Below are 26,476 nucleotides of genomic sequence, written 5' to 3' on the forward strand. Positions count from 1 at the left end.
CTGTCCCTCCTCAAATTATATTGTTTATTGTATTGTATTTTTGTCTATAGGCGTATCCCGCCACAAGCCTCGGCGTTTAGGGTATACGCCTTCTTCTTTAAACCTAACATGTACATATTTATATTCTTCATAACAATTTGATTTTTGTTTCAATTAATGTTTATGAAAAATGTTGTGAAATGGAAGAAAATAAATGTTTATTTGAATTGAATTGAAAAAAAAAATCATCTATATGACTGTATAAATCGTCGTCACTTCGTTGCCATTTTGTGGTCGAATATTCTTTTCAATTCTAATGAGCTTGGAAAACTACAAACTAGATTTAACAGCGCGCTGACAGTGATTCATTGTCATCTTCAAACATAATCAAGCAGATCATAAACTGGAGAATATGAGATAGATAAAAGCTTGGTTAGGGGGTGAGGATTAGGCGGAAAACCCGAAGCGGGACACTTATGACTGGATTCTCTATAGGTTTATCCGGTGATCTCCGCTAGAGGGGGAGGGGCACCACCAGGGGATGGTGAAGTGCTCTGGGTTGGGAGGGGGATATAGGCTAAGTTTGTGTGGTGGTGACTTTTGTTTTCATTCTATCATTACTTTGGATTTTTCGTAGTTCAGTGGCGTTCACACTACGAAAGAGATTAAATTTGGTGCATTTATTTATATATTGTTACTTTTTTTTTTTGGGGTGGGGGTTCTCGTTGCCAAGAAATTACGACACCTAAAAAGAAATGACCAGCAAAAAAAACCCAAAGGTTTATCAACAGAGAAAATTAGACGTTGAAAAAAAATCTGACGAGCATAAAAGGACCATTAGGGTTCCTGGAGTGGGGGTTCAAGTCCTTCTCTTGTATAGATAGGCGGATCATGGACCAGCCTCTGTATTTGCCACTGATACCCTTTGCAAACAAGTTCGAAAGGTGAAAAGTTACACCAAAGTAGACGAATTGCAGTGCACCTTTTAATTATCAAAATGTTTGATACTGAAAAAAGGTTTAAAGGAGATGTACAAGTAACAAGATATAAAAATTATGTGGAGATTTTTTTGACATGGTAGATAATTCCAAGTTAAATTCCCATTCACTGAAATATGAAAATCAATAGATATATACCAATATGTTTATTTTTAATTGATATTATTCAGCGGACTAGGCTAAAAAAAGCTCTTCACCTTGAAATGTTTCACTATCAGCGAAATTTGAAATAGGACACAAGGGCCCGAATTCTGAACTCGGGTTTAAATTAAACCCTGGTTTAAAATTGTGGTTTAACTATGGAGCGCCAATTTGAGCACAAATCTCTAACTTACACATCCAATTTATTGACTCATATGACACCCAAATTGTTCATAATTGTCTGGGAATGATAAATGAAGTATTTTGAAGTATTTTTCTTCATTATGAAAGCAAAATAGTAAACATGAGAAATATACATTAGAAACAGAATTTTTGAATTGTTGGCTTCCCATTATAATAGCACAGAGTTAGACCGTGGTCTAAGTTAAACCTGAATTCAGAATACGGGCCAGGGATTGTAACTTCCAGTCATTCATCATGTTCATCAATGTTCAAGGGCGCGGGGGAATAATGAGGCACATTGTACCTTGGAGCTTGAATTTTCGTTTAAGGATGTAGGAACTTTGGCACTGCCAATCCCAGCTTACGTATACTCTCTTGTAAGACATAAGAGAAACGTTCACAGCGTGAGGGATTATATTAAGGACAAAATTGGTTCTCATCCATTTTTACTCCAAAATCTCCCAATTCCTCCTGTTTTAATTTTCACTCCTTGACTCACGAAAATTTTATTTTTAACTCCATAGCACCTCTTTGATAGCAAACAATTCTCCCAAAGTTAATCGCGTCCCCATGTATACATTAAGCAACTAAAACAAAGAATGTGGTAGTTATTTTATGTGTCTTTATTTTCGACGAAACGGACAAGAATGTAGTTTTTAGAACATTTACAATTCGAGGAGGGGTTTTTCATGATTGTTGCCTCTCTTTATCAGTGAGGGGGCCAGAGAACATTTCATGAAAATTCTTGTCGGTTGAATTTCCATGACCGTATACACTGCAACATGAGCCCCACATGCCTATATATAAAAAGTTCATTAACAAAATATGCGACGGCGCGAAGCGACCAAGCTTATTCCGAAAACAACCTTTGCATTTTAGATTAAAACTGAAGGATGTGTTGCACACTTTTGACGGATTTTGATAAAGTTTTGCGATAAAGAAGTGGGTTTGAAACCATAGCAACGGAAATCCTGACTGTCCTCTAGGGAATTTGATCCTGGACCCTGGATATGGATTGCATAACCAGCGCTCTACCAACCCGGTCAAGATAGTTTTTTTTTCTATTCTATATATCCAATTGTAAATGACATATAGTAACAGGATGGCTTGGAATCCAAATAAAACAATGTTATCATTATCCTTTTCTTCTTTTCTAAGTCGGAAAGGGTATTCATTCTCCGGCAAAAACGGTTTGTTATTATAACACGGGTTGAAATTTCCTACATATATTCGTATCTATATAAATTACATCCTGCAAGACTTTCTTCCAACAGTTTTAAATAATGGAGTTAACCTATCTGAACAATTCAACATCAGTCTGTTCTCACCCCCAATATTCGTTCAATAACAGTTCTTGAGTTCATTATATTCTCGTACAGAATGCTGTATACAATCATCATTAGAGTACATCTACGATGAGCACCTTAAGACGTTAGGGAATTAAATTGGATGAAGCGAGCCCTTGCCAATGTCACAGCACAGCATGCCTAATGCCAAGTCAGAAGCTTTTAATGCGACAGAGAGAAGAGAAATTGCAAACAAAAACTGACGGCAGATGTTGAGGGGCCGACTTGGGTATAAAGCGCCCCCAGGGTTGACTGCCGGACATGTTATGCTGAAGTCTCCATGCTACACAAAAGCAATTCGCCTTGACTACCCGTATTATAAAGCAGCGCTGGTGAGCAGGGAAGGAACACATAAAAACCGAAATGCCATGAGCAAAATTCTAAAAAGCTTGGCATTCGCCCGGCATGCCGACGGCCTAGCTTTACAGTGTTTACCGGTACCAGACTTTGCCATCCCATTTTCTCTCCTTTTCTTTTTTCCTTTCATATCCCCTCTTTTCTTTCCTCCTTTCCCCTATGGGGCATTAATTTTGCAGAAGAAAAACCGAACAGTGATGTAAATAACCTTTCCTTCCCGCCGGCAAAATACGCATGTCGTATTCTTCCTTTCAGCCTTCCTCGCCTCTTCTCTTGCTTTATAATGTAGTAAACAAATTATGAAGAATTAAAAGAAACCCACTTTGCTAAAGCAATTCATCACCATCATGCGATCTCTATCAAAATTCGACCAGGGTTCAATTGAAACATCAACAATGAGCTAATCATCGGGACCTGCTGTACGTATGATTAGAAATTGAGATTTTACTTCATCAGAATACAAATCAACTGGTGACCTTTCCACCTGTTAATGATTTTTTTTAACGGATGTTAGAATTAACGGTTTTCCCCTTTCTGCTGAAATCGTTGGTCATAATTATGTAAAAAAAAAGAGAAACTCGAAAATCCCTATTCCCATCACCAGAATGGACTCGTATCACAATCATCATCATTCCACTGATGAGGAGAAAGATCTCGGATCGCATCCCGAAAAGGAATATTGGCTTTAGGCCTGAAGTATCAGTAATGGAGCTATCCTCCAAACATCAGAACCAACACTGAAGGTTACGAATTTGTAATTGCATGTTCGACCAACGGTGTAGCCCTCTGTTGGTTAAGGGAAAGGGATGTATTCAAATATTAAAGCAACGCAATTGGGAGAGGGACAGTAAGAAAATGGGAGAGGAGAGAAAGTCAGAGAGAGAGACAGTGAAAGAGAGAGGGGGAAGAGAAAGACAGACAGTTGGGACTTAGAATCCAACTCCCTGGAAAGAGACAGACGGAGAGAGAGAGGGAAGGAGGATGAAGAGGAATGAACAATCAAGAGACATATTAAGTATAAAAGCATATCATATTTTTTTGTTCCTCATTTTCTGGCAATAAACATTTTAATGTATTAGTGAGAAGTGAGAATCCACCAAAGAGGAGTTGATTAAGCCATCATGTACCCCTGTACTTCAATTTTCAACTGGAGATAAAAATGTCTTTTTTTTCTTCAAAACAGCCACATCTTGACCCTTTCCACTTTTGCAACTATAATATGTAAAGGTTTAAATATTCAGGTCCTTCATGTCCCTGTGGCCGTCTTCAGTCTATGTTTCCTGCTTGTCCTTTTAAGCTGACGATTGGGGAAATCAATAATTGTATGACATTCCTTCGATTGTTGTATCGATGTTATATCATGCTTCTAAATCCAATCACTTAGAGGTGAGATGGTATTGGGTGATCGGGTGCCCGTAACGCAAAGCTTAGCATTGATCGTAGAACATTTTCCTACGATTGACTCCATTGACTACAATGTACAATCAATCGTGAAAATCAAGCGTATGATCAATCGCTAACCTTTGTGTTACGGAACCCAGGAGGATGAGAAGATGGCGATAAATCTCATCAAAACACTTAAAAGAAATCTGTGGAATCACCGGTGGCAAGAGAAAAGAAATAACAATACAACATGGATTCGTAATATACACATCCCCTGGGCGGCATTTTATATGGCCAATGTAAGTGGTATTTGTGTTGTGAGACGCAACACCCATCATCACACTACTCGTGATATTGCCATGGTAATGGATGGATACTCGCAAGTCAAAACGTGATTTCTGTATTACATCTTCACCCCCCCCCCTACACACACCTCTCTCACTCCTCCACGTTTTTCCTCCTCCTTATTCTCATTTATTCCTTTCTCCTTTATTCATCCTCATTCTCCTTCACCTACTTGTTCTTGTCCTTTCACCTTACTGGTGGTAGGAGTGTGACAGTGCATGTAAGTATATTAATCTTCAATCTACTCGTTGGCTCTCACTTTCTTTTCTTTGAAAAGTGAAACAGGCTATTTGCAGTTCATCCTGCAAATATAAACTCGATCCAGACTTGTCACTACCGGGGTAATCATATTTGGGAGAAAGCTGCATGTTAGACGTAGCCCCCCCTCCCTTTTTTTTTAGCATGAGATGGGTATACACTGTATTCATCATTCCAATAATGTTGCTTGGTAAAATGATATGTAGGTGGAATACTGCCAAGTTTACACAAAAAATATAAAACAAAAGAAAGGAAAAGTCAAGAAGTCAAATTTAGAATACATTCCAGTCTTTTTAATTGAGCTATTGTTACACTTCTACAACATTTAAAGTTCTTTACAGAATTCTGAGCCATACTACAAAAATTGTTATGCATTTTTTTTTTCTCAAGTAATTACCAAAAACAAAGCAATGTACATCAACGAAAAATGGGAGGGAAATATTTCATGGGAGGAAACTTCTGCAGTGTCCTAATTTTCATACACCACTGATCATAACTATACATTACCAAAAAAAAGCAAAAATAAATGCCCAAACACAAAGTTGGGAATTCAAAATAATATCACATCAAAAGTGGGTTGTTAAACCCCTATACAACAACATCACAATCCTATTTTAACAATTTGTTCATAAGAACTTTCCCATCCCTACGCCATGCAACAATTATTGACACTTCCATTCAACTTCTATATGCAATGCTTGCTCTTAAATCAATTCTATGTCAGCTCCCTGAATCTTTATTATTAACATCATTAGATCATGTAAAGGAATGCATTTTATAGTAACAAAAGAAATTCCAGTATGTTTCACACACGTTTCTATTCTACCTTGTGTAATCTTTAGTGTAAGATATCGATCCATGAACAAGTCCATTCAGCAGTAGGGCAAATCACACGCTAAAGAATTATTAATAAATGCTTCCGAATCATACTTAATATACGTAAGGGAAGCAGAAAGGAATTTTCTTCAGTAAAAAAAAAATTCTACAAGCCCTTTCAATCAAAAGTATCATAATTTTGATATAATACAGACAGTCAATGAATTCTCCCCTTCCCCTAAATAGAGCATATTATAAGATTGCATAACATTAAACAGATATCAGAGAAAATGACATAGTCACCAACCAACTGTCACTTTTTTAAATCTTAATTATGTACATAACTCGATCACTTCGTGCTAAAACACAAACAGCAATAAATAACAAAATTTGGCCAGTTTGTGTGGCAGACATCGTCTGTAGAAGTAAAAAGCGCGAAATAATTCCCTGTACGATTGGATTGTAATACGTACAGTGCTTTGAGGATGCAAAGCATAAAGAGCCAGTCAAGGGTCATTTCACACTCAGCTTTGCAATTAGTTTCAGAACAAAGTTCAATGATTGATTGCATTGACCACAATCTACAATCAATCGCCAGGATCAATCACACGATCAGTCACTAACATTTGTGGTACTAGCTCCCGGTCATTACTATTTTTAAAAGTTTTTTCTCTTAGAATTTAATTAGCTCCTAAAATGGTATTTAGGAGTTAGAGAGTAAAAAGAGAATATTTCTTTAACAAACATGTTTGTCACTCTTTCAAGGAAAGGCACTGAAAATAAGTTTTTGGAAATAAGTCTTTAAAAGTTTCAATCATGCTGTTGTTAACATTGATCTAAAATGAAGCATAAACACAACAATGAAACAACATACAATAATCCAAATCGTCAATAATCTCATTTGTAGCATGTAATATCACACAGGAGCTAATCCTAGATATTGTAACTTACGAACAGCTTTATGAAACACCCACCAGATCAAGCCATTTGATTTCCAAGTCAGACTTGAAAACTGGACAGTGAAATCTCCCATGCTCTGCCTATTTGAAGGTGAATGCCATCTAAGATGCATAGCATTGCAGAATTGCATCTAAATTGGAACCCCATGGAATATTTCACAAGGATTTAAGTGTATCGTAAAGTCGCTTAGGTTATAATACAGCACCTGCACTAGCCAATGCATACTGGGGAGACACATTGCTTCTGTTACACTAAGTATACGTGAAAGTGAAACAACCCGCTTCGGACCTATTTCACGAAATCATGAAGAGCCTTAATTCTTGGAAACAGAAACATGGATTATCGTCATATGCACATTTCTATGGGATGGTAATAAACTGAGGCTCAAAATAGTTTTTATAGGGCTGGGAGAATGACATACCTCACCTACACAGATCGTCTTGTATTGCAAGGAACTGCCAACTTTGGGTAAAATAAAAACAAAAAGTCCTGAGGTGGTACGAAACATTAGGAAATAATAATAATTGTCATTTGTATAGCACTTAATCAATCTACGACTGCTCAATGCGCTTAACAATTATCAATCAGAGCTCTTCACTGGGATTAATCATAATTCATTGTGCATATCATTCTAAACGTAACAAATACATTCTATGTACAGACTTGTATTCAATGATGGTAAACCCTCCTTGATTTATAGAGTATACCATAAGTACACAATAGACTTCTGCATTACACACAAACAAAATGGATTTATATGATAGCTTTTATACAAGATGCAACAATCCTAACTGTCGTTTTAATTCCAAAAAAACTCCTCAATACAAAATCAGCAGTGTATGTAAAAAAAGAAAAGAAAATAATAATCTCCAACGAAAATATATTTTAGGACAAATTGTAAGATTCAAATATATATGCAAAATAACAGTTTCTATGCAAGCTGAAAAGTTTTCTACTGAATTCTAAATCATCAAGGGATTGTCTTAAAAAGGACACGATCATTTTCAAAACATACAAAGATTCTGTGACAGACATCACATGTATCCTATCTTATATCCACCATTTGACATCCATTCATGCTAAACGGGCCCTCATATCACACCGTAAATCTTTCTATGATAAATGAAATTGATACAAGTGCTTAGATGGCATATATCAGTAATCTGCACCCTGTCAATTTGCATTTATCTTCTTTAAAAAAAATGAACTCAAATGGAGCATAATCTGATTGAGTATCAACATTTTACAAACTGAAATCTACAAAGCAAGACAAATGAAAATTGACAATTCAATGGTGTCCTTGATTAAAAAAAAACACACGAAAAATATACAACATGAATAGGTGAACCAACACACACTCTGTTGAGAAACAGAAGGCCAATAACTCCTTTATAAATGTATGATTTAAATCCTTCTGTCTCTTAAAAGAGGACTGTGTGCCTATTAAGTATTGATTTAAAGGTAATTATTTAACCATGCCTTTAATTTCCTTTCCCCTGAATGTCTTAATCGGTTTAAATCCTGTGGATGACTTTACTTTTCTTATGTGGTATTCCTTCCGATGCTCATCCTGTATATGTAAAACATGACAGAAGTAAAGAAATAATTGATTAATGATTAAAAGAAGATGATTGATGAATAGCTGATTTACATTGCAAAAATTTGATCACAATCTCTCATTATAAAACATAAACACAATGTTAGAAATAAGTGCCATAAACAGTAATTCAATTTTACACAGAACAATACAATTGTCTAATGTATTTTATGATTAAAGGGGAATCCAGCCTTGGTCATAAAATGTTGTGTTGGGAAGGAGAAAAATAAATTAAACAGAATGGTGAAAGTTTGAAAGAAATCGGACAAGCAATAAGAAAGTTATAGCTGTTTTAAAATTGAGATCACTAATACTATGTAGATTTCAAATTGGCAACTGGGGAAGTAAATTATGACAAGAGGCAAGGACAACTTTCCCATAGGCCATGTACTTTATTATCAGGGATTTGTGGTTTTCTCCTAAGTACCCATTCCCCTGGGGCAGTAATCTAAATATAACCCAGGTAGTATATTGATTTATGTCCTCATGAAATAAAAATATAATTTGAAATAAAACTTTCAGGAAAAATGACATTTTAGCCATAATATGTATTGGAGTACATGAAAGAGTAGTCCTTGCCTTACATCACTATGGCATCCCATATGCGGCCAATTTGAAGTCTCCATGGGTATAGTGATTACCAATATTTACAACTTTAAAAAATTCATAACTTTCTTGTTAATTGTCCGATATTGTTTGTTCAAACTTTCACCTATCAACTTGTCCGATTTTTCTTTTCCTTATAAAAACAAGTTTTCATTTGGGTTGGATTCCCCTTTAAACATACAGAATAAAAAATAAAGATAAATGCAATGCAATGCATTGTAATCTTTCAGTATGTGTAGGTTGATATTCCTGTTCATGAATTCTAATCATACATAAATGAAACAAATGAATCCCAACATCATGATTGATTGCTAGATACTAAAATGAAAATAAAAATCCTAATCACGTGCATTGCCATGGAAATGACAATAGCCAAATTAACATGCTAATTCATGACCAAAAAAAAATGGTGACAAAATGTATATGTTAGCTCTACAATTCAACCCATGCTCAAGGCATATATCAATAGCTCAAAATAGGAAATGGTCAACAGTCAAATATCTGAAGAAGCAAATGTAATAAAGTCACCAGAAGATGGCGCTATTAATTTTCTGTCTCTCAAACAGACTGATGCTTCAAGGTAGTTAAAATCAGTAGAGATAGAGCATAGAATTTGGGAGCTTGTTGAACATAACTTGAGCTCCCATTAATGCAGTCATTTTGAATCATGTAAAGGTACATGTATATTTATCAATGACTTGTGCTAAGGTAAATGGTGAATTGCCATTTGGTCTGTAACCAATTTGTATATTTTCCATTTGGCCTCGTCAAACATGATCTAATTCTAGTTCACATTCACCATTTCATCTATTTGCCATTTAGCCCATCCACCATTTTATTTCAAGTTAGGCTTATCTAAACTACACTGAAGAGACCGATAAAACTGCTTAAACCAAAACAAAATAAATTTATATGAGGCCGTTCTCATTACGCTTTCTAAAACTAGTTTACTGGAAACCGATTCAGGAAACCGGTTTGGAAGATCGCTTTGCTAGCGTTCCCACTTGATCACACGAAAGTGGTATTCAAAATCACTTCACATAAAGCGATCTTGTTGCTATGGAAACGCTCTCAGCGTAGGCATTCTACACCTGTCGTGTGGAGCAGCGCGCTCAAAATGTGCGAAGATCGCTTCCCGAAGAACAGGTGTGTCCTCACGCTAAAACCAGTTTAACGGGGCAAAGCGATCTTGAAAACTACATAGCGAGGTGGTTTTCTGAACCGGTTAATAAGATAGCTTCGACCTTTCTCACTACACGTTAATCTAGTTTCCAGTAAACTAGTTTTAGGAAGGTAGTGAGAACGGTGTCTATGACTAACTTCAGATGATTAAACCGAGGGGTCTGATGAATCCCATTGACTAAACCAAAGTGTTTACTCACTAGAGGTCAACTTATAAAATGGGGAGTGTATAAGAGCTTTGAAGGTTTGAATCGGGGATAGACTGGGTGAAGAGATTTGCAGACACACCATGAAGACAAGGTAGTCCTGAAAAGGACTCTTTTCTTCTTGTTCGTTGAAAAGGAACTTTTCAGAACTTACACCGAAAGACAAGCAGTCTTTTTCAGCACTACCTTATCTACACTGGGTACCTCTGCAAACGATTTCACCCAGAGGCCCATATTCTGAACTCGGGTTGAAATTAAACCCTGGTTTAAAGTTGTGGTTTAACTATGGAGAGCCAATCGGGGCACATATCACTAAAAATACACATACAATTTATTAAATGATACAACACTCAAATTGTTCATAATTGTGTGGGAATGATGACTGAAGTATTTTGAAGTATTATTTCTCGTTTTGAAAGCAAAAGGAAGCAAAAAAGTGAACATTTGAAATATATAATATAGACAGAAATTTTGAATTTTGGCTCCCCATAATTTTAGCAGAGTTAGACCATGGTCTAAGTTAACCCTGACTTCAGAATCCGGGCCAAGGTGTCTGTATATATGACAATATTATACTCCTAGATGTAAGTGTTCTCACCTGTATTCATAGTCAATCAGGTAGTATGGATTTCTTTCCCCACTCATTGAGCTTCTTCTTCTCCACCTCCTTCTTCAGCCTCTGCCTCTGCTTCTGCCTCGGCTCCGCCCTCCTCCCCACCTTCACCTTCCGCTTCGGCAGCTTCGTCACCGTTACCATTAGCAACCTCTTCCGTCTTCTCTTCCTCCTCCTTCTTCTCCTCTTCAGCGGGTGCCTCCTCCTCCTCTTCCTCTTCCTCGAAGTCTCCAGCTTTCTTGAAGGCAAAGGCACAGTAGAGGCTAGATGCCTCCCATTCGGACTTGGAGAGGGTGCCCTGTATAAGAGATGAACAGTACAGTCAACTTTCTATCTCCAGCAATTTCAAAATGCCAAATTTAAATTTTATATATCTTACAGGAGAATGAATTACATGAAGGAGAAGATGCCCCCCCCCACCAAAAAAGAGAAAAAAATGAGAATTATGGATACATCAAAATGACAGTTTGAAAAAATGGAGATCCTCAAACTGACAACCATATTTTAAAATTGTACATTTTGTGTAGATAACTTCCCTTTTTATAAGATTAGTCAATAAGTTTTCATACTCCCCCCCCCCCATTATCTCTAAAGATGCTCGTCTCTGGAAATAATACATTTTCTAAATATGTATCTCGAGCAACTGAGACAACCTACTGCCCCTCGAGAGAAAAAGTAGAGAAAGTATCAAATGTCCATGGTTTAGAATAGAGGCATAAAAACCCACTTAACCCTATCTTAACTGGGCTATTTCGGACCAGTATATACTGGGGGGGGGGTAAATTTGACCCCCCCTCAGATCTCGGCCGCTGATTGCGCAATCGCCGCGAAAATTTGCAAGCGCGTAGAGCCGGATTTAAACTACAAGAGTGTATAGTAACATTTTCAAAAAAAAAATTAAAAATATTTTTTTATTAATTACTTATGCAAATAAGCATATGAAATTTGCCATAAATTTGTTTTTTGTGTATGTATTTGCCTTTAACTCATTGAGTGCTTTGTGCACGCTACGTATCCTACTATAACATGCCATACTCATGCTCGCACGCCTACTATTGATTGCTTTGTGCTTGCATTGTTTCCTACCCTCGCCTGCTTCGTGCATGACTGCGCACATTCGGAATTACAATCATTGTTACGCCGTTTTGCATTGTATTGCGCATCGCATGCACGCCGTAATTAGCACTATTGTGTGCAGTGCGAACTCTGCTTTCTGACAGATATGGCTCCGCCTCCGAGAGGGAAGAGACCTAGGTTTTTTGATCCATACAAAACACTCCACAAAATGGAACTACTTGATACAACTCATATTTTAGCAGTAAAGATAATAACGAATCCATATAATGAGGACACCATTGTAAGGGGTATGAAATTTCCTACAACTTTACTACACAATATTTTGTGGATAAACTAATCGTTAGAGAGTTACAAGCAATTGTAATCATGACTATTGAAAGGAGTGAATACGACTCGCAATCCCAAAATCAATGTGGCACAGGGGGTTTTGTGGCTGGCACAGGGGATAAGCATCGGATTAGCACTGTGGCGTTGGGTTAGTAGTGTGTATGGCATGTTAAGAGTTAACTCAATTTATATAGCTAGTAGAAAGCTAATTTTTGGTGGGAGTATCAATTATTACATTTCTAACAAATATCTCCCCCAAAATAGCAAAAATATAATTCATTTCTTATGTTTTTTATTGTTTTTCCCGATGAACTTTGTCGAGGACCCTTTTGCGATCATAAATAGCATAAAATAAATCCATTTAAACCAAAAAACTAAAAATAATCATACATTTATGATTTTTGGTAAAAAAACACAATTTGCATTGACTTTTTACACGGAATCACGTTTTTGAGCAATTTCTGGTCTGACATGCACTTACAAAACGTTGCGTAATTTTGGAACCGCGTAACCGGGAGTCGCAAATTTGGTCTCAAAAGATGCGCAAAACTTGAAAGTAAAAAGTCAGTGAGCGGTGCAGTCAAAAAAATTCGTGCGACGGGGTAGTGACAAAATTTGTTGAGGGGGGGGGGTCACATTGACCCCCCCCCCAGTTTAATAAGGGTTAAACGTACATAACTAATCACTGGAAATGATCACATAATCTACTGATTTGAGTAACTTACGATGGATGTTGGTTTCTTCTCTTCATTCTCCATACCCATGACCTCCGTATGCCTAGTCTCAGCATGGCTGTAGTCTTCATCTTTCTTACTGGCTGGAGGGGTACCCTTCTCAGGAGGGTATTGCTAAAAGAATAAAACAAACATTGGCTGATATAAAACCCTGACATAAATAAAGCTAGAACAAGAAATATGCTCTGATAATAAATGCACATATTTTGAGTATTTCGAAAAATCTCCTTGACTTTTTTCTATCTGAATAATCTGCACAATTTGAGAAAGGTGAAAAAGAGGTTAAGAAATGAGAAACAAAGAAATGCCATTATTTACTTCCCTTTCCATACAGATTTCATTCATAACTAAAGTAGTGTGATAAAACATTAACAATTAAAGCATAATCCACATTGACCAATATACATTGCTATTTAAATGGAGTTGTATGCAGGATAGAAATAGCACTGGTATTCGCATTATCGCAAACATAAAATTTCATAACATGTACACTTGTAATAACATGAACATTTTACATACTTAATACTCAAAGGTAAAAGACAGTAGTTGCAGCAAACAATTATTTCATGAGAAAGTCTTTAAAATCAAGGTTAATTGCCACAATATTATCATAGATCTAGATCTGGTACATTGAAATAAACTTATCTTTGTGAAATCATGAAATTTTAGCTGAAAGCAGATAATTCTGATGATCACTGACACAAAAATGCATATGTGGGATAGTATATTAATATTACTTGGAAAAATACCAAACTATTGGTATTCTGTGCTTAATTTGCTAATTTATCAGCAACTAAGCATTTTTGCCAAGAGTCAGTTGGCACATATTTTTATTCATACATACAAAAATTGGGTGGCCATTTAATTGGATTCTGTTCGAACTCATATTGAGATAGTTACCACAACTAGCATTTATCTTTAACTTGTCAAGTTTAGCCGGGGTAATTTAGGAGCGCCTTGAGCACCTATCAAGGTGGATATAAGCAATATACAAATATCCTACATTATTATTATAATTTTTATATGTACCTCAAGAGCTTGCATCTTTGACATGAGAGCTTGGTTGTCTGTTGGCCCACAATTGTCTTCATACACTTCCTGGAACTTCTTCAAGTACACTAATTCCATATCAAACTCTTTAGCCATCCTGTATGAAAGGAAAGAAACATTTTAAAAAATCAATAAAAAAGTAGAGAAAGATATAGTAATTTGGTTAGCAACGCAAGCTTCATGGTGGCTTAGTGATACAGCCTCATCAACAGGAGATAGTGGGTTCAATCCTCGGCCTAGTCATACCAAAGACTTATTAAAATGGGACCTTCTTGTTAGGTGATCAGCAATTAGAATGTAGATGAATAGTAACATACATGTATCATGTTATGAAGGGCCTGTTGGTAGAGCAGTTTTCTCACGGAAGTGGCTACCCTGGGCAAATAAAACGTTATCATTTTTTACTCTTTACTTCTCACTCTCATAACTTGCCCCTCTCCTCCTCCTCTTATACTTTATTTGAGCTCCTTACTACGTCTGTGCTTTCTTCCAGGCATTATTTAAGTTTTATTTCATTTTTTTTAAATATTCATGATTATTCTCTGTACATAAATTACAGAAAAAATATGCTTTGGAAAAACTTCATGATTAAAAAAAATCAAATTCTTCCGTACCATATGGAAGTAATACATATTTATAGGATAGATATTGAATAAAAACATGAGTGAATGTTGAATACAACTGGTAATTTGACATGTTTAACATTGAATATCACTGAATACAATATGATTTTAAAATGCATTTGACGACTACCATTGAAAATGTACTTACTCTTCAAGGAGAGGGAAGTAGATCAAGAACTCGGGACAATCAACTACACCCTCAAGATGGAAATCATACTTGCATCCATAGAGTGGGAAAGAATCTTTGTTCTCAAAGGTGACCTTGTACACATCATTGCCGAATGACAGATCTTCACTCGCTTTTAACCTTGATCTGTACCAAAAAAAGATAAAGTGATTAATAGAATAAACTGAAAGAAAATAAGTAACAGCAAAAGAGATGACCACGTATTGCTGTACACAAATAATTGTCTCCCCTAACATCAACCGATTAATTCAACACCCTGACCCTTAAATCTACTACTTGTAAATTTGTATCTCTTCAACCCCTCTGTACGTTACATCAACCAGACTATATAAACTTATTTCTGCAGTGCTACTTATCGATCTCTAAAATGACGGAGGAACTGAAACAAGAGAAAAAGAACGAATAATTGTATTTCATGTCTTTTCTCAACCTTCCTATCCAAACACAGTAAAAAAAGGAGGGAAGATAAATGGTGAAAGGCAACTTTTTTATCCTTTCCCCACAATATATAGGATTATTTGCCAGGCATTCTATTCCAACTTCCATTGAAAAATCTAAGTGAAAAAGTGAATGGCTCCTTACACAAGCTCGTATCCATTAGGAATGGTTCCGACAAAGTATCCACCGGGTCGCAGTCTCTCACAGGCGTTTCTGAGCATAGTCCTTGCCCTAGCGGCAGTCTCAAATGAGTAGTGGAAGGAAAACTGACAGCTGCACAGGTCAAAGACAATGTCCTTGTCGTGGTAGCGTTCTGATAAAAGTACCTGCAGAGACAGAGGAAACATGTGTTGTAAATCCAAAGGTACGGTCTAAACTATTAGTAAATGATACAAGCCCTTCTTATATCTCAAACTAATTGAAGACATCCATTTTGTGTCATTAAAAGATATGATAACAATGGATCAGTTTATTCAGAGTAGCCTTACAAAGTAACTTATACATTAGAGAAATTAGTAACTTGAATAATTGTACTTCACTTGTGGCAAATTTTACATGTTTTTGAGAAGGGTTGTAATGGATAATTGTATTGAGGAAGGAGTCCATTGAAAATTCGTCATAAATCTCTTTGAAAAGAAAATTGTCATGAAACCACCCCTCACTTATAAAGGATACATGGAATCTGATAATTTAAAAACTGCCCTTCATATTCAGAGCAAGAGATTAATCATTGCTCTCTCTCTCTCTCTCTGATCCCCAAAGCAAACATGTAACAAATGCGGACAAAACTTTTTTGTTATCTTTTGAATTTTCAGTGTCTTAGACAAACTTTACCTCAGCACAATCTGCTGCAATGAATTCTGCTGCAAAGGTCTTTGCATTACCAGTACGTCTATTCCTGTCTGCCATGTCTCTGTATCTCTTCTGACACTGTTGTACTGACACAGCTGCGATATCTGCAACAAGGAGACGAAAAAAAGTCCTTAATAAAGATATGCATCATATCATTTGATCTTAAAGGAGAATGAAACTCTTGGAGCAAGTTAGCTTTTGTGAAAGCAGAAAAATCAAAGAATAAGATCAACAAAAGTTTGAGTAAAATAGGACTAGCAATAAAAGAGTTATGAGCATTTGAATGTCGAGATCACTAATGCTATGGAGATCCTCCTATTGGCAATGCGACCAAGATCTGTGATGTCACACACGTACAACTCTCCCATTTGGACACTGAAAATATACCCCAAAACATCTCTTTTTGCTCATTCTAATCATATGACAAATGATTCATCAATGATATAATGTTGTGAAACCTCTGTACTTGTCATCTCATAAAGAGAACACCTCACCTTGTGATAGACTCTATAAAAGTGAGAATATAAGTGAAATAAGTACTAAAGTAATGAGGGAGTTGTACGTGTGTGACATCACAGATCTTGGTCGCATTGCCGATGGGAGGATCTACATGGCACTAGTGATCTCAATATTCAAATGCTCATAACTTTCTTATTATTCATTCAATCTTCCTCAAACTTTCAACATTATGTTTCTTTGATTTTTCTCTTTGATATTGATTCAGCTGGTTTCAAGGGTTTCATTCTCCTTTAAGTAATAATATCATACCTTACATTTCTTCTTTCCTGCCATCCATGTTTAAAAAATGTTCAAGTTCCAGATATTCTAAAATGATTTTTCTTTTTAGCATGGACTGCAAATTATCACTACTAGGGAGCAAGTTGGCTTTGTCGGTTAAGCATCTGCTTGATGAACCAAAGATCGTGGGTTTGATTCCACCCTGGGGGGTTGCCTGAATCCCATGTTGGATTTTAATGTGCCCCTCCCTTGCTAGTGTAAAAGACCCCGTCCCTGACTTGGTCTTTACTGCAATTCTTCAATACCAAAGAAAAATCTTTGATTCTGTAAGAATCAAAGATTTTAAAAATATAAAAACCAACCTCCACCCCCCCCCAAAAAAAAAGATTAAATAGATAAATATTTCTTTAAAACTAAGACTAAATAACAAATACATAACTAATTCTACAATAATCAAATAAGAAAGACACAAAAAGAATTGATAGCACAAAAATAAAACACTAAAATGGAATAGAATGGCAGAAATCTCCAAATGCATGGTGGTGTAAATCATTCTGAATCAAGAATATTATTACTAAATCCAAATGGAAATGACCAAGACAAGAATACATTACCTGCACAGACTAATTTCTTGAGGTTTCCTTTGGTCCATTTGAGAAGATCTCCTCCTTTCCCGCAACAAAGATCAAGTACTGTACAACCTTTCTTTCTGTCAACAGCCTTCAATGAGTTTGCGATGATCATACTCTGTCAATTGAATGTTGGACAAACGTTAACATGTAATAGGCCTTCTTGAATTGCCATTACCTAATTTGTTCAGCAATGTTATGGCTTTTAATTCCAAGGGGATATTTTTTCACACTCTAAAAGAAACAAAATATTTGAAGTGATAACCAACCCACTGATCCACCAAAAAACATGTTTACATTTCCCATTGTAAACACAGATAGCATGTGCATTCAGGTAACAGACCAGGGGGGTGTTTCACAAAGATTTAAGTATGACTTAAATCACACTTTACCCGTTGACTATGTAAGTCCCATACTCTTTGTTCAGGGATCACCAGGTTCCAGAAACCAATGGGTTAAATGTTGACGCGTACATAATATTCAACGTGCGATCTTATTGATCAATACGCAGTAGTGCGCGTCCTCTTGGCATGATCTGACCAATGTGGTCATGCCTTTTATACCGCACACAACTAGTGCGACTCAAAGTCATACTTAAAGGTCAAGTCCAACCAGTAAATAAATAGGGAAAAATCAAACAAACATAATGCTAAAAATTTCATCAAAATCGGATGTAAAATAAAAAAGTTATGGCATTTTGAAGTTTCGCTTATTTTTCACAAAACAGTGATATGCACAACTCAGCGACATGCAAATGGGTCAGTCGATGATGTCCGTCACTCACTATTTCTTTTGTTTTTTATTGTTTGAATTTTATACAATATTTCATTTTTTACATATTTGACAATAAGGACCACCTTGACTGAACCATATAGTATTAAACAGTGCTAATTCCACATTTTCAGGGAGGAATTAATTGTTGTTTCCCTTGACAATATATATAAAATTAGAATATTTCATATTTCACATAATAAAATACAAAAGATATAGTGAGTGAATGACGTCATCAATCTCCTCATTTGCATACCGACCAGGATGTGCATATAACTGTTTTGTGAAATTAAGCGAAACTTCAAAATATCATAACTTTCTTATTTTACATCCGATTTTGATGAAATTTTCAGTGTTATGTTTGTTGGATTTTTCTCTTTTTATTAAATTCAACTTTTTGTGGGGTGGACTTGTCCTTTAAATCTATGTGAAACAACCCCAGATGTCATATGAACAGGTCAAATTACTGGGAACAGTAGATGTGCCGAGCTATTAGGACTTAGCAAAATAGCTTGTGTAATGCTTACAACTTTTGAATTAATAATATGTGCAACAGTAAGTGATTATCTGCAAACTGTCAAATAATAAAAAAAACAAAAACAAATGCAATTCTTGCAGCTGCCAGCTTAGAAATAGAGGTGCAAAAAATTTGCAATAGCCTTTTATAGTTAACATACTGTAAAGCAAGCACTTATTGGAACAAAATACAAGAGGAAAAGCAGCAAATGAAATTTACTGTTAAGTTGAGAATAACTTCTGTCTCACCTTTATCCAGTTATTGAAATTTCGTTGGTAGTAAATTCTGCTCCTGGCTCTGTCGAACAATGTTCCTTCTCTTAGATCATTGTAGTGCTTTGCGACAGTCCCTGACATACCCTGCACATACATAAATTAAAAAAAGAAAACAGAGATAGAGATTTTGATTACATGTACATGTAAAACCATTTCTAGTAAACATGTCATCCATTCATACATTTTCTCTTGATCCAATCATTTTTTACAGAGATTGTGATTTCAAAACATAGATACAGCAGATATAAGTAAACAATGGCAAACAGGTATGTCCTTCACTTTACAATCTCTATCAATAATGACTTCTGTAACCATTGTGAAGAAAGAAAATTAAATATATATTTGAACTTCACCAGTAGTCAAGTAATGACAAAAAAAAGAATAGATGAGCTGTGAGATAAGAGAATAATTTTCCTGGTATCAAATCGCTATTTTTTAAAGACTGCTACACAATGGTCTTTCGTGCAGCATTTTTGTTTTCTCTCTTCCATAGGACTGTATAGAACGTAGTTGGGAGCTATTCTCAAATGACCAAAAAATGCAAATCAAACTTGGCAAGCAAAACTATTCTCTGGAGAAAATATCCTGTGTCAGGATTGCACTGCTCGCTGAAATACCCACCGTTTCTTTCTTAGCTTCTGATGAACCTTCCGTCGCAGCTTCTGTTGTACCTTCTGTTGTTTCTTCTGATGGAGCTGCTGTTGATTCCTCCATCTTCTCTTCTGCTTGTGTAGCATCACCTCCATCCGTCACTGCTTCAGGGGTCTCCTCAGGAGCCTGCTCTACTGCTACCTCTGCTGTACTGTCTGCTGGCGGACCATAACAAAATAAGGTTATAGTACTTATCAGCAATGCATTATACACTTTGTACAAAAGCCACAATAATACAATCAGTAAAGGTTTCAGAGTTTATAAGCCCTATTGCTTTGTATGTGGATGATAAAAGAAATGTTATGAAAACAAAAGGAAACAGTGAACTGGGGTATTTTTGTTTTAATGAAGATTCAGTCAGTAGGCAGGTCCTTAAAATGTAGCTTCTTTCATTAAAGTATTGCATTGAGGAAAGTTCTACATGTACATATTTAAGTGAGTTAGGTGCAGATTATAATACCTCTTTTAATTGCATCGCTGCTGCTCTACATATTTATCAATTAAAAAATAATAATTTTGCTATCTTTGTAAAGAGGAAGGATCAATTTTTTCATGCAATGTATTTGAATTCAAATTATCTGTAGTCTCAACTTTTGATCTACAAACTACAAAATGAACATTTTCACCTGATAAAAGTGGTTGTTTTTACACTTTATTTTTGTTGGAGCCCAAATGATTTTTTCCCCATCATGGTAAACCTTAAGAATTATGCTTTAAAATAATATAGGTTTGAAAAGAAGTTGTGGTTCAAGATAACACTTTTTTGTGACCTACATCTTCCTGATAGATGTTTGTTAAATCATGCTCAAAATGTGATGTGATTAAAGACGTAAATTTGTCCCTTTTAGAATGAGTGATGCCCACATACATTGTACATGTACATGTTAATACCTGATAGAGCGGGGGCAATACCAGATATTGGAGAACTTTCGTATTCTGTGACGATCCATGTGAACGTACGAGATTAAGGAATTTTGGGAGCGCTGCGCATGCGCAAAGTAATCTGTGACGAGCCTTCTCGTTCACTGCCCAAATCTGTGACTCGTATTTGAGGGTTTTGACGTTCGGTGTCATAGTGCTCGAATGAGCGCTAGTTCGTACATGATGACGTCATCCAAGCTTAGCAAAAAAGAATTAAGCCGCATAAACATTCGAGTTTCGTTGATTCAGCAGGGCTGGTAAACTGCAAATTATTGCTTGTTACCAGCTTTTCCATTACATTTAGTGTGTCCTGTTTTCAGACACTACATATCCGATAGGTAATTGATGTTCTATTTCTATTTCCAAACAACTGTGTTTTTTGGGCTAGTGCAAATGTTGCACCCACAGTCGCCCCACTGGTTCGTAGCTTGATGCTACGCCTGATTCTCCGGCCGAGCATCGGCCCATGGCCCGCTCGCTATCACGCTGGTATATGCTGTGGCCTGGTACGGGTAAGTCGACTTAAATCGAAACTGTTTTTATCAATGAACTAACGTGATACTGAACGAGCGGTGTTACCACTTCCGGTGAACTAGGACTACGTTGCAGTCGCAGACAATCGAAAGCTCCTTAATGATGCAAAAAAAAGGTTCCCACTAGGGAGCACATTGTACCATACTTTTCCAGAGAGAAAATTGAAAGCGCAACAGCTGGTTGTCAGTATTGACCAAGTGACTTAGTTCGAGTTGCATCTTTCTTAGACCTTTTTAAGGAAAATGATTATTGAGTTTATAAATATAATCATATCAATATGACTTTTACTTCAAAATTGTTAGAGATTCATGTATGAAACAAATCATCTTTCTATCCTTTTCTATTTGTTACATGCCCAGTCGCATGAAGAACAAGCGAGACTCATTTATTTTGAGAAGATAAAATTGATAGTTTGCCAAGTAATTTCATGCCAATACGATGATTTTGACAACTTCCCAATTCAAAACTATATAGGATTACAATATGACTGATCGATCATCATGTTGATATTTCTTCTTGTTCATGTGAATGAATGCTAAAACAACCAGCGAAACTCAAATATTGTCTCAAAATAAAGTTAAAGATGTTGGAACTATCAAGGAATACAAATTCTCGATAATCAAACTATTTCTTCTGCTCTAAACAAGAGGCATAACTCAAATTTAATTGAAAGAGATAAGTAATAATTGTAAAATATAGATGCAATTACTGGTAATATGTTTTCAACTTATTAATTTAAAACTGTCATTGAATATATTTACAAATGATCAATAATTACACTATCATTTCTTCTTTTCATGTGAGAGAACAGGAGCCACAAGTGAAACTCAAATATTCTAGAAAGACAAAGTTGATACATTTTGCAACATAAAATACATGTATGAATATGTTTATTTTACTCTTACAACTTTCTGGGTCAAACTATCAAGGAATATGAAACCAAAAACATTGTTACACACAAAGGCACTATCACTCACCACAGGAGCGTCCTGATTTTAACTAACAATTCCCCTTTGAAAAGCAAATATTGCCCTTAAAAATGCAGAATACGCAACATATTTCCAGAGCATGTAGAAGCTTACCTCAGATTTAAAAGTGGAATCACCAAAAAATGGGCTAGAAACAAAGAAATCAGTGGTTTTGTTCAGAGGTTGCAAATGTTCTTGCAAATTTAGGGCTATATCTACCAAATGACAATTCAAAAACCAATACACTATTTGTTAAAGAGTAGGGTGTTAAGCCAGTGTATTGCACATGACGGTCCAGGCAGAAATCTTCAGGTCAAGTCAATCTTGACATTCAACTGCCATAATAATTACATGTAATGATTGTGGGAATTTGCACAGAAGTAAAATCAACAGCATGCTAGTGGTTTGCCTTCATTCAACAGGGAGTCTGAGCGCAATGCGGGACAATGACAGCTGCAACTTGCAACTTCCAGGTTGCGTATCATGTAGATATAGGTTGAAAATGAACATTGCAATTAAAAGTAGGCAAAACGATTAGTGCAATTTCATTTTCTGTAAAGATACATGTAGTTTAGAATAATAATCATGTAGAAAAGGCAAAAGCTAAACATGTTGAATCTTGGGCTTAGGCTGGTTGCTCAACAATGGTACTCATACTTAATTTTGGGGAACATAAAAAACCTTCATTTTATTATAACATGGTTTGCTTCATATGCATGTAGAGCAAACTCCCAAAATATTGGAGGAAAATTACTTCAACTCCCTCTCCACAACTACAGGGAGCGGAAAGAGGTCTGTTTGGTAAGTAAATAATTATTATTTGCCGATTTCTATATCAAAATTATTGACAGTAATTATTAAAGTCAGCATTTGCGCAGCTGAAATAAGTTATTTTCTCAACAATCAAGCAATTATTTTAGGGTTTAGAGCACGATTCAAATTGCTGAAATTGATCACGGCGCACAACTCTACGCATCCGATATTTGGAAATGCATCTGATTTTTATCAAAAAACAAGCTTCTGGTAGTATAAGTAAGTAAATATTTTGCCATATTCATTTCAATTTTATTTTTTTATGACATTAATATTCAACATCTACACATGATTTTTATTTGATTCAATTATTGTATTTTTGTTTTGGTCCAATTATGCTAAGTGTCCGATTTTTGGGCACTTTACTCTACATGTAGCTATATGTCTATGATCGGAATACGACTGGATTCCAACCAGCGTGACATGCATCACCCACAGCACAGGATTCTCAACAACAAAATTCTGACACTGACAGGCATGGACAGGACACATGCTTAGACCAGACTTTGTATTCTAAGCATCTGCGTGCTTGCCTCTTGGCTTTTGAATAAAAACATATAAAATCATGATGAAATATGGCCTATGGCAAATATTTTTTTAAGTCCAACACTAACAGGCAACAACAACCACAGTGGCAAATTGTATAGAACGGATAGCAGAGCTTTCAACGCTAGCGGGCTTGTACATTTTGCTTATTACATGACATCATCCAGCCACTGCCGGGGGGCAATTTATGAATGAAAATACATGTATAGTAAGCATATGCAGTGCAAGCCTTCCATTGCCCCACACAGTATTCCATCAAAACAAGTGTGCAATTCTCTATCACCTCGTACCAAAATCGACCTAGAATTTCAGTTTCCTATATTCTATATGAATTATGAAAGGTATTCTTGGAGGATCTATTTTCTCACCGATACCGCACAGGTACCGTAAGCAAATTTTGATTACTTATTTGGCTTATTATTGCTTTTCCATCAAAATCTTAATTAGCGTCGATATGGCATCGTGTTCGTTGGAGTTTGTAGAGTCTATCGCAACGTCAGTAGAGGCGCACGGCCAATATGGGAGACTCTCCAATAGGGGAGACAATCTCCCACATTGGAGACTTGCTTTGCAAAAGGACAAAAGAAACAACACCAACAAAAGCATGATTTTTTCCACCCAAAATTTTGTCTCACTGAGGTCAGAAGCCCATTTGTTTTGTGTGTGATTAACAACAAAAATGCTTATCAAAACAAAAGTAGACGGTGAATTTTTAAAGTAGACGGTGAAAAGGGGTAATTTTTCATGAGGAATCTGCTTATCACATTTTTATTTGCCGCAAAGGTAATCCTTTAGCAGCAAATGTAAACAAAGGAAATTGGTCTCCAAAACTGGAGACTGTCTCTGAAATTGGATACCCAAATTCTTTACAAAAGTCTCTGATATTGGAGATAATCTCCCACATTGGAGACAGTCTCCAATATTGGCCGTGCGCCTCTAATGAACGTGCACAAAGTCAATTGATTTCCGGGTTTCGGAGCGTCGCGTGAATATGCATGAAATTTCAGTCTCCATAATTTTTGATCGATACTGGAGCGATCCCAGGCATTACGAACCAAGACCATTTCCCGTGTAGACAATAATGACCGGATATCGTTAATCGTTATCGATACTTTCGCATGCACTGATGCAGTCCGAAGGAATTATTTTGGCGACCACTTACTTAGTCACACTCCTAGTACCAATGAGGTCCAACATTACATGTATGGACCTCATAGGCGACATCAGTAGTATTTTTGGTTAGAAATCTCTGAGAACAGGATATTTATATATTATATCACAAGTACAAGCTATATTCCTTTCTCTTATTTAAATTATAATTTTATAGTGTAAATGCATCGTTAGCAACAACAAAAAATGAAAGAAATGAAGGGGAACTTACATTTTCACGGCTTTTTCCTGATTTTCTGGGCAGCTGCTCTTCTCTTCTGACTCGCGATCGAAGCTGATATGAAGATCACGTGATTCGTGTTCTCGTCAGCTGATCGGTTGGTTATTCTTTTCGTCAGACGTTAATAATATATATTTTATAATGCTAGCATTCATCGCTAATTTAGGTGAAAGAGATTGAAGTTAAACAGCGCCAGGTCGGAATCATAATTATTTTGGAAGAGTGTATTTATACACTCGATCTCATACCTGACGTAGACGGCGCTATTCAACAAATGCACAATCTTCAATATAAAAAATAAAACAGAAAGAACGCCTTGAACACAGGCCAAAATGCCTAACGATTTCTCCGCGGCATTAACAACTATCGTAAAGGGCGCTCCATTTATCAATAAAGATGGATGCTAAGCTGTCTATGGCGACAAAATTTGCCGCAAATATTTACGAAGAATTGTGAGAAATGGTCTGAAAATGCAACAAAAGAACCGGTGAGTACCGATTAAACATTATCAATTTATTTAATAGAACATATTTAATGACTACACAATGTAACAATTTCTAGATAATATTGCTTAGTTCTAAGCTAGGGCGGCCCAAATGCGCGTGAGTGGAGTCCCAGTTTATTAGCACGGGTAAGTATTGGGGTGTCGCCTAGAGTGCTTAGTCATCAGGTCATGACGTGATCTGCGCGATTGACCAGACCAATCAGCGGTCTCCGATTCGCTGAGATGGTCTATCCGTTGTACACAGTCTATGGACAATTTGCCACTGTGACAACATCATCATGAACATGTCATTGTCAAATTTCAATTTCAACTTAAATCAATGTAATTGTTGGGCTTTCCATTTTCCAGATATTTTTTACATTCAAATTAGCCTAAGCCAAGGCTCCTGTGATGATCATGCCTATGTGTATCGACATGTGCTGTGATGATATTCTATGCTGGCTTGTAATCATAAGATTGGTGGAATTTCGTCAAGAAAGATCTCGTTTTAAATTTTAAAAAGCAACTTCACGAACGTGGTTCTCTGCGAATGGGACCGAGCTCAACTCATTACGGCATGCAAAAGCACATCACCTCACATTAAAGGTCTAACTTCAATATAATCCAAAGAAATATTTTAATACAAGATATATTTTTGAAATCTTAAGAATATATGAAATGATTCTTACCACTCATATTTGTTGATTTGTGTTAATTTGGTGGAATATTTGGATACTGGAAACAGAAAAAGTTACAAGAATCACGGATCCACTCACACGTGTTGTACTGCGTGCACGGCGCGTGGATACGCGCGGCCGCGGACGCCGATTGCGCGGAAAGTACAAAGACTTAGCTCTTCCGCTTATATAAGTCGAAACGGGGTCGAAACGAAACGGGCGTCGACGACGGAGCCCGGCGACGGAGAGTTGAAGTCCGAGTCGAAGACATCATCTACCGGTTACTGCATGTAACCATGTAAGA

General features: G+C 36.4%; 1 protein-coding gene across 2 annotated transcripts; it reads right to left on the reverse strand.

The window, feature by feature from the left end:
• Positions 1-5,261: 5,261 nt before the first annotated feature.
• On the reverse strand, positions 5,262-26,476 carry LOC129253972 (mRNA cap guanine-N7 methyltransferase-like). 2 transcript variants are annotated; one of them, XM_064095164.1, is made up of 11 exons: positions 26,185-26,476; positions 19,810-19,994; positions 19,162-19,272; positions 17,611-17,743; positions 16,241-16,362; positions 15,551-15,732; positions 14,930-15,094; positions 14,138-14,255; positions 13,100-13,222; positions 10,956-11,268; positions 5,262-8,336 (listed from the first exon to the last, which is right to left on the reverse strand). In XM_064095164.1, exons 1-10 carry the CDS (start codon positions 26,189-26,191, stop codon positions 10,999-11,001), a joined length of 1,416 nt encoding a protein of 471 aa, XP_063951234.1. In that variant the 5' UTR covers positions 26,192-26,476; the 3' UTR covers positions 5,262-8,336; positions 10,956-10,998. The 2 variants fall into 2 exon arrangements, with proteins under 2 accessions (XP_063951234.1, XP_063951233.1); XM_064095163.1 differs by having other exon boundaries at positions 19,810-19,997; positions 26,185-26,302.

The sequence above is a fragment of the Lytechinus pictus genome, chromosome 2 (assembly GCF_037042905.1).
Source record: "Lytechinus pictus isolate F3 Inbred chromosome 2, Lp3.0, whole genome shotgun sequence".
Classification (NCBI taxonomy): Eukaryota; Metazoa; Echinodermata; class Echinoidea; order Temnopleuroida; family Toxopneustidae; genus Lytechinus; species Lytechinus pictus.

Bases quoted from the DNA above. Each gene is read 5' to 3' on its own strand.
- LOC129253972 (XM_064095163.1), bottom strand. The intron at 14,256-14,929 runs GTAAGTACATTT...CCTTTCATACAG, and splicing joins TACTTCCCTCTCCTTGAAGA to GATGGCTAAAGAGTTTGATA. The intron at 11,269-13,099 runs GTAAGTTACTCA...TCTCTTATACAG, and splicing joins AGAAGAAACCAACATCCATC to GGCACCCTCTCCAAGTCCGA.